This window comes from Xenia sp. Carnegie-2017, unplaced genomic scaffold (assembly GCF_021976095.1).
Source record: "Xenia sp. Carnegie-2017 unplaced genomic scaffold, XeniaSp_v1 HiC_scaffold_23, whole genome shotgun sequence".
Lineage (NCBI taxonomy): Eukaryota > Metazoa > Cnidaria > Anthozoa > Malacalcyonacea > Xeniidae > Xenia > Xenia sp. Carnegie-2017.
Window position 1 is genome coordinate 11,753,293 of NW_025813486.1, and position 9,486 is coordinate 11,762,778.

Consider the following 9,486-nt stretch of genomic DNA (forward strand, 5'->3'; position numbering starts at 1 on the left):
AGTATCCTGAGCTGTCTAGATATGACTATTTTCATGACATGTTTGCAAGGTTTTGTGAAGACTGTGCCTCCGATGATTCGCGAGTCAATTGCAATTTGCAAATACGCACGGATTTAATTAGTATAACCAGTGAATTTTCATTTTTGTTGTCTGGGGATTGGCCTTCGCTATCTTGTGGTTTTTGTGCTTACTATGTGCTTACTTATGTGAACCACGTACGCGAACTAGGGCTGGGGCGCTTAGATTTGTGTATACTCCTTCTCAAACAGTGAAGTGCGCCAGAGCCGGTGCGATTTTTTTTTCGGGACCCATGTATACACAGTACGAAGTACTGTGAAGAACTAGGGCGGGGGCGCTCAGATTTATGTACGCAGCCTCTCAGACCGGGGTTGCGCGAGAACCGGTAGTCTCTTTACTACTAATACAAGATTGTGTTTTTAATATTTCTACTCTCCTTTTTCTCTATTTATGGTTTTTCTAATGACAAAGTGCACAATTTGAATCATTAATACAGTTTTCACTTCAATAATAAATCTCATATACCAATAATAACCTTTAATAAGACCCATTTGCTTTTCGATTTTTTCGCTTTGATTATTCAACATACGGAGTTGTTCATACAAAAATGATGTAGTACATGTAGACTAGACAGACATATGAAAGTTTGGCAAAAAGAAACAAATGAGTTTTTATACATTTATGCTAGAAGCTTAAATGCTTTTCAGAAGTTAATAAATTGTACTACCTGTATCTCATCCATATCATGAACAGACTTGATCAAAAAATTGAAGAAACACTTGGAAAAGTCAAAAAATTTTCCAGTTTTTAAAAAAGCAGGAAATGAAGCAAATGACACATGTCCATTCTAATAAGCAAAAAGGCGAAAATGTTTTTTTAAGGGAAATAACTAAAATTAACAAGAACTATTTAGTACTAAAACTTTTATGTTTTCACCACTGAATCTTAAGTGCTTCAATATAGCTTGCCTTGGATATTATAAACATTAAAAGAACACTCTACTGAAAAGTTTTGATAAATATATGACATGATTTTACCATTTAGTTATAAGAAAGTGCGTCATCAATAATCAATCTCAGTCTTAATATCTACATAAACAAACTTAATGACCATTTTACAGTTTTGTTAAGTGACACTGCATTAAGCATCCAAGCAGACACAACTAACTTGCCTTGCCATCTTTCTTTGCACCTTTACTTAACTTTCAAATCATTAAAGGAATCCTTGGTAAATCAATTGTGTCCATAAAATTAGACATTATCAAACAACTCTTGAAATAGTGTTGATACTGCATCATATTCCAGAAACACTTTGCTACCTGATCATTCCTTCCTGTTGTCTGTAAGTAAATCAGAACAGCTTCTGCTCCATTTTATGATTACTGTATGGGGCATTTCTTCACGTTATATATCCACTAAGCGGGAGACTTTTTTTCTCACCTGCGAAAGCGAGATGTTTCATTTTGTGCACATCGCGACATCCATAAAAGAAATGCCAAAAATATATCGCGTTTGTTTTTAAAAAATTATATATAATTTACTATAGACATAAGGGGGAGGACGAGAGTAATTTTGTTCTGCAAAGCGAACATTTTAGGGGAAATAGGCCAATTGACATCCATGTTTTTGATAACATCGCCCCAGTTCATATAGCCCTTTCGGTGTATTATAGAGCTTAAGAGTCCCACTCTAATAGAAAATCTGTAAAATCGGTACCAGTCTTAGTTGCGCGGCCAAATTAATGGCAGCCAGTAAATAGTAGCAAGTTGACTATGTTCTATTACTAAATGCGTTAATCGATATATCGACATTGGTTGGTTAAAGGATTTTCTCATAATCACGCGTGACCTGTGTAATCTCACAACATGACTAGGGTAATTAAGGATCACCTGCTCGGTAGACTGCTGGGATTACTCTAGCTCTGTGTAAAGATGCCCTGACTTTCGGTATCCCGAATAATAACTGCGTCAACTACAGCAGTCGACCAAAATCAGAAAAAATAAAAGAAATTTATTTTCGTCTTTTTAAATGCTAATGAATTTATTACAAAGTCATCACTAGAAAATGAAAAATTCAGAAGAAAAATAATCCAAAGCCCTATTTAGTAAAAACTTCCACTTTCATACAAGTGTGTCCATGATTGTCGCTTTCGGTATGACCTGAAAGATCTTCTCCGTACCAGAACCTAAATACCTGACCATGATACATATATTGATAACCAGGAAGAGCGAAGACGAGTAAACCGGAATTCTCGTTGTATCCAGGCATTTCGTACCAGTTACCTCTGACAGGTTTAACCAAAAGAGGTGAGGGGAAAATGCGTTTATTTCTATTGTCTGTAGAAAATCAAAATAAAACACGTTAAATGCGTTGATTGATTGATTATGGCGAGACATTTTATTTTTTTGCAACCAAGTAAAACTACCATGTGAAGCGTTCTGTAGATGAACTTTTTACTCTAGACATACAGTAAAACCTTATCAAGTTATTATATCAGCCAACTTTTCTTCGTATCACCGTTGGTGACCCCTCCAATATATCATGAAACATACATCTTGGTAAGGGCGAATTCTTATAGGGAGTATCAGCTGTCGCTTTTCTGGTATATTATGCATACTTTGCAAGCGTAACTTACGGTACGTAACTACTTATACAATACGTAACAATAAATAGTGTAACTACTTATTGCAGTAAAAATTTGCATGTCTATAGTTGACTTAATGCGCTGATTGCTAAAGAATTTTAATATTTTTTCCACCTGTGACAATCATGTTGAGTGTTCTTCTGTTATCACCATATCTACAACCCCAGTTCGTTCTGGAACCCGAACGACATCCAATTTTACCACTAAGATGTGTCAATTTCATTGCAATGACGAATGAATTTCCCCTCAATGTAATCGACCGAAAATGATTGTTCCTGGCACCAACGCAAATTCTTGGAGTAACTTGTTTCCATCCTATTAAACGAGTGTTTTATACTAATAAGATAATTTTCTATAAATGCCCACCAATAACTTTCCTTTATGCAGTCGAATTCAATCGCGTCAACGACTTATATCAAATTCAGGTTTGGTTTCATTAAAATCTCAAATGGAAATTTGTGTTGTATGGCAAAAACTATCATATATATAAAGCCAATGTCTATCATCAACATTTAAGAAATAAAGAAAAAATTCTTGCACTTTAATTTTTTTAAGTACTTTAATCTGAAGCTATTCGTTAAGAAATGCAGTAGATTTGCACGACCGTACAACCATATGACTTTTCTTCAAGATCGATTCTGTAAAGCGGGACATAAAAGAATAGTCTTTTTATTTTTAGCAACGTACCTGCAAATGCCAGGGTTATGGAGAATGCCAAAAAGATGATCAAGCTTTTGAAGTGCATGTTTACGCTGTTAAAATAAGAAGTTTGAATTTATATTAAAATTGAAGTCGTATAAAATGAGTAGCTAGATAATTCTAAAGGAAATCGACTAAACAAATGTGGAATCTTTAAAATTAATTGAGAGATGCTCTATATTCTTTCAGGTTTTCTAGGTAAACACATAACCAACCATAACTCATTCAGGAGTAAAGACTACAATTTTCCACTGTAGACCAAAGAATTACACAAGTTTACCTTATAAGGACGACTTTGTGAATGCTATCATGCAAAACCTTTCGTAGATACTTCTTCTTGCCTTGTCCCGCTTCGACTGAAATTTCTTTGCAGATGCTGTTATTTGTAGACTGGCAACTGAATATTTAAAATTATGTATTACTTATGATAAATAAATTTTCTTTGTGATGAAAGACTCAACAAAGACTTTTCTCTAGTCAAGTACTCTTTTTTCCATAAGGAATTCTTGACTTTGGTTTATATCCGCCACTAGAAATGTCACTTTAATGTCTCAATGAGACAAAGCACGGATACACAAAGAATTAATAATATTTTAGATGTAAAGCAAGAAGATGTTATTGCTGTTACTTATTGTTTCCATTCTTCTTGATTACGGGGGAAACAACATAAACTTTGAATAATAATAATAGCAGTATATAACTAACTATGTTGACATTTGACATGTGAGACGGCATGTGCTTACTTTAATTTGGGTAAATTCGGGCAAATCAAATACCACGTACGTTAAAAATTATAGTTTCTCATGTGAAAAATAACGAGACAGAACTACTCAGAAACCAGATTTACTACACGAAAATTTTTTTTTTTCAATTCTCATTAAAAAACCGGGACTCCATTTACGGAGCGCGCAAAGAAAGCTGCTAGTTCTAGACTGTTTGCAAAGAACTCCAGATTCTCGTCCGGAGTATCCTTGAGTTAAAAATATAAGGTCATTATGGCGATGCGCATGTACAAGGTGAAATCCCGAAATTTTCTACAAAAGTTGGAGTATGATCTATAACTTTCTGTATTACTATATAACTACTAATTAACCATTCCATGTGATTCTCTTACACTTGTCTATAAAATGGCCTGTATTAAAACGTAAGATGCTGAATTGAGCCCACTTATTTATCCTCCATCGTGTCTTGAAACGTCCCCTCAACAATAAGTTCATTTCGAATTTACTTTTGATGTCAAAAGTTGATCTTCCATCTCCATTTTTGCACGTCATGTGAAATAAACGTTTCAGCCAAAATGAGGTAAATGGGGGCAAAAATTCAAAGAAGATAAAAACATTAATGAATATAATACTAAGCTAATTTCAATTGCAGGCGTGTGCTAATGAGCATATTATCATCACAGTACATGCAAGTGCCAATTGTGGTATTTGATATTGCTTAATACGTACATCCTTCCTTAGATAACTACTTGACTTTTCAAAGATTAGCTATAAGCATGTTGTTTTATAGCAAACAGGGGAAACTATCCTTGTTTTAAAATTCATAGTTAACGTTCTGTTATATTTAACTGAGTTACGCTTGAAAGTCTGGATTTATATTCGTCTGTAAGAATAATTACAATAATACACTATATCTACTTATTGCTGCTACTTATTGTTTCCATTCTTGATTACGGGGGAAACAACAGAAACTTTGAATAATAATATCAGTATGTAATTAACTATGTTGATATTTGACATTTGAGACAGCATGTGCCTACTTTAATTTGGGTAAATTAGGGCAAATCAAATACCACGTACGTTAAAAATTATTGTTTTTTTTATGGAAAAATAGTGAGACGGAATTACTAAAAAACAATATTCACTACACGAACATTAATTATTTTTCAATTCTCGGTAAAAACCTGTACTCCATTTACGGAGCGCGCAAAGAAAGCTGCTAGTTATTCGACTAAAATTTCTTTGCAGATGCTGTTATTTGTAGACTGGCAACTGATTAATTTAAATTATGTGTTACTTATGAAAAATAAGTTTACTTTCTGAGCAGACTCTAAAAGAAGTTTTCTAATATTACTCTTATATATATTCATCACATACATAATATTCCTTATAATACTGAAGATGGCATCATGAGATGTTGAAACGTGTTTATTTAAAAAAACTTGTCGTTTTTATTAAATGCGCAAACACTTTTCTCTAGTCAAGTACTTTGTTTGTCATAAGGACTTCTTGACTTTGGTTTATATCCGCCACTAGAAATGCTACGTTAATGTCTCAACGAGACAACGCACGGATACACAAAGAATTAATAATAGTTTAGATGTAAAGCAAGAATGTAAATTTTAGAAGTTTACAAAAAAAATTTGAAGCAGAGTTAGTTTATGAAAACTATTAAAAAAATAGTATAGTTTTTTTCGCTTGTTTAGAATAATTTACTCTATCTACTTATTGCTGCTACTTAATGTTTCCATTCTTTTTTATTACGGGGGAAACAACATAAACTTTGAATAACATGAATAAATTATAATTAATTATGTTGACAATTGGCATGTGAGACGGCATGTGCTTACTTTAATTTGGGTAAATTCGGGCAAATTAAATACCACGTACGTTAAAAATTATAGTTATTCTTCTGGAAAAATAACGAGACGGAATTACTCAAAAACCAGATTCACTACACGAACATTAATTATTTTTTAAATTCTCATTAAAAACTGGGACTCCATTTACGGAGCGCGCGTAGAAAGCTGCTAGCTCTAGACCGTTTGCAAAGACCTCCAGATCCTCGTACGGAGTATCCGTAAGTCAAAAAGATAAGGTGTTAATGGCGATGTGCATGTACATGGTGAAATCCCGAAATTTTACAATTTCAATTTTCTTGACAATATACAAAAGTTGGAGTATGATCTATAACTTTCTGTATTAATATGTAACTCTTAGTTAATCATTCCATGTGATTCTCTTACATTTGTCTATAAAATAGCCTTTATTAAAACTTAAGATGCTGAATTGAGCCCACTTATTTGTCCTCCATCGTGTCCTGAAACATCCCGTCAACAATAAGTTCATTTCGAGTTTACTTTTGATTTCAAAATCTGATCTTGCATGTCGATTTTTGCACGTCATGTGAAATAAACCTTTTAGCCAAAATGAGGTAAATGGGGACAAAAATTCAAAGAAGATAAAAACATTAATGAATATAAAACTAAGCTAATTTCAATTGCAGGCGTGTGCTAATGAGCATATTATCATCACAGTAGATGCAAGTGCCAATTGTGGTATTTGATATTGTTTAATACGTACATCCTTCCTTAGATAACTACTTGACTTTTCAGTGATTCGCTATAAGCATTTTTTTTATAGCAAACAGGGGAAACTATCCTTGGTTTGAAATTCATCGTTAACGTTCTGTTATATTTAACTGAGGTGCGCTTGCAAGCCTGGATTAATATTCGTCAGTAAAGACTTTGTCTTTTTTTCTACTTAAGAGTTTTGCCAATATTTCTTATACACCTAATGGGAACCTAAATTTTGAAGAAAAGACTTTTTATTCCTTTTGGACTTGCAGTGGCTTTAGTACTCTTTCAATTTCTGAGCAACATAAGTTCATTTGTAAGCTAAGTTAGAGCTTATGTCATGAAATGATGGACGTTTTTAATATACAAGAGGCTTAAATTAGTCGTGTTTTTGAAAGCATTTTAATGATGACTCGATTTTCCTGTTTTCTTGAGTGCTTTTATAAAGAGGGCAAGAATCTCAAAGAGGAGAAATACACGTCCTGATGAGATGCAGGGAGTCCTATATGGCACAACGAACAACATTGTTATATCAGATAAAATAATTCTATGCACGCAAATAAATGGTAAAGATGCGATTTCTATTTACGATGTATAGCTGTACGTGTACAACAAATCGTTGACATCGAAAAACATAAGACAAACTATAGCTTTGGTTGGTATTATGGTCAATTGCTGAGCTGTTAAGATTAATATTCAGCGAAACCTGATATTTAAGAAGATGTAGGGCTTGTTTATGTAGTTATACTTTCACAGGCTCGGAAAACGAAAAATGCTGCAAGGGAAAGTAAATGTCAATATGAGCAAAATTGAGTACACACTGGAATTGTTTCTTAATTCTTATGGCAATGCATACAAGGCAAAATACCAAAACTTTACTATTTCGATAATTTTGGCAGTATTAGTTCATTTGTATATTTAAAGCTGATCTTGGAGCCTATGTGATGTAATTTGATAAACATTTAAGCCACAAGTACACAAATTTAACAGCATACAATGATTACTTATTGCCAGAATTTGAAGGAATTTCTTGCTTCGTTGAATATACATTTTCAACTCACAATGTTCTGCCAATTTTTACCAGACCAACATTAAAAGTTTAAACAGCTTTTAATCATAAAATTTTAAGGGGGAAATACAGAGTTAATGTTAAATCAATATCAACCACGTGTCTTCGCTGTTATTTCATGCATACCCTACGTTATGGAGGTTTACGCAATATTCGAAGATTCCACACGCAAAAGCATGAGTAGAAAATCTTTATGAATTTCAAAACTGGTTTGAGTTCCATCGTATTTTTGCAACACTGAAAGATTCTTCTGTAAAAGAAAATGTCGACTTTTCTCAGTGTTGCTTGTATTTGTTTAGTTGAAGACGTTAAACTTGTTAACTTATTGCTTATGTTTGTAAGTCATACCATTTCAATACCTTTTGAAGAAAGAGATTTGATCTGCAATATCGATCTTTCGTGCTTCGATGGTTTGATTTCACTTTTTCATTTTAACATAAGGATTAATACTTGTTTTATTTATTATCGTTTTAACGCATGGGAACCGTGTCGTTTCTGGAATCAAATACGGCAATATGGTTGGTATTGAGAAAAACTGCAAGAATTAACTTACATTTTTGTAAACGGAATCTATCCGATAAATTACTAAATGCGGTAACGCCAACCAACTATGTTACAAGACTAAACATTGGAATTAAACCAATATAGAATGCACTATAACCAAGTTGCTTTAAACAAATGAACACAAAATCCTCTGCGGTGTTAGCACTTGCACGACAGACAAAAAATCTACCGATAAAATGAATCCATTTGCAGTAAACAAAGACAATTTCAATGTTTTAATGTACCATTCTTATTGGCGTAGGAAGAACTAGGTTTGTTCAAAACAAGAGACAGCAATAATTAAGACACGCTTGAATGTAATAGCCCAATTTATTCCATTTGAAACAGATGCAAAATGTTTTGGTCGTGTTCAACAATTGTCGAATTAGTCAAATTGGATAAGATTATTTGCTTCTTTTCTGAAGGTTAATCATCTAATTTATATTTGCGAAAGTTGGCAGTTGAAATAAAACATGAGAGTCTGTGTTTTGTTAAGTTTAATCTAAAATCTACTGTGAAAGAGTAAATTTAGGTAGGAGTGTTAATGCTATCATGCGTTAAAACATGCAAACAGCGTTACATTGAAAGAAGTTTGTTTTAAAGTTTAAAGTAGGCTAAAGTCCTTGATCCTAGAGTTGATACCAAGCATAGGCTGGCAAGAGCTATACAACTACCCTATGTGTGAAGAAAATGTACTCCCCCTTCGGTCAAATTTTTGTGGGGAATGTAGCGCATGCGCGATTAACCATTTTGCTACATTAAAAAGTGTCCAAGGCGACGTCTGAGACTCGTAATCCTCGGTGATAGTCGGACTTACGAACGATGACGAAGAATACTTTTTTAGCTTTGTAGGAAAAATATCGTAAATTGTTTTGCGAACAATAAATCGTTTCACATAATCCATTGACTCAAAGCGAATCTTATGAGAAAAAATTAATTTTTTTTGTTAAAGTAAATTAAAGTGAATTTTATCATTAAATGATTAAGCTTGCTCAATATTACTTTATAATCGAACGTTTACGGTAAAATTGTACTTTGCGTATGGCCATTTTGAAAAATGACATGAATCCAAGCGCACATACATATCATATGAATGTAGTACGACTGAGTGATATAAAGACTGGATAACGCAAACTAATTATGGTGCATACAAAATTTTGAAGCCAATTTTTGACAGCGGCGGCCATATTGGACTATCCTCTTCTAGTATATATAT

At 33.3% G+C, this 9,486-nt stretch overlaps 1 protein-coding gene across 1 annotated transcript; it reads right to left on the bottom strand.

Annotated features, from left to right (window-relative positions):
- Positions 1-2,007: 2,007 nt before the first annotated feature.
- Positions 2,008-3,757, bottom strand: LOC124448803. Its single transcript, XM_046999779.1, has 4 exons — positions 3,641-3,757; positions 3,349-3,413; positions 2,776-2,976; positions 2,008-2,353 (listed from the first exon to the last, which is right to left on the bottom strand). The coding sequence occupies exons 2-4, from the start codon at positions 3,404-3,406 to the stop codon at positions 2,115-2,117; spliced, it is 498 nt and encodes a 165-aa protein (XP_046855735.1). The 5' UTR covers positions 3,407-3,413; positions 3,641-3,757; the 3' UTR covers positions 2,008-2,114.
- Positions 3,758-9,486: the final 5,729 nt, after the last annotated feature.

What these genes read in the sequence shown, in the direction of transcription:
- LOC124448803 (XM_046999779.1), bottom strand. Translation starts at nt 3,406, where the DNA reads ATGCACTTCAAAAGCTTGATCATCTTTTTGGCATTCTCCATAACCCTG. An exon ending in CATAACCCTGGCATTTGCAG is followed by an intron (nt 2,977 to 3,348) that starts GTACGTTGCTAA and finishes CTCGTTTAATAG; the next exon opens with GATGGAAACAAGTTACTCCA. An exon ending in ACTCAACATGATTGTCACAG is followed by an intron (nt 2,354 to 2,775) that starts GTGGAAAAAATA and finishes GATTTTCTACAG; the next exon opens with ACAATAGAAATAAACGCATT.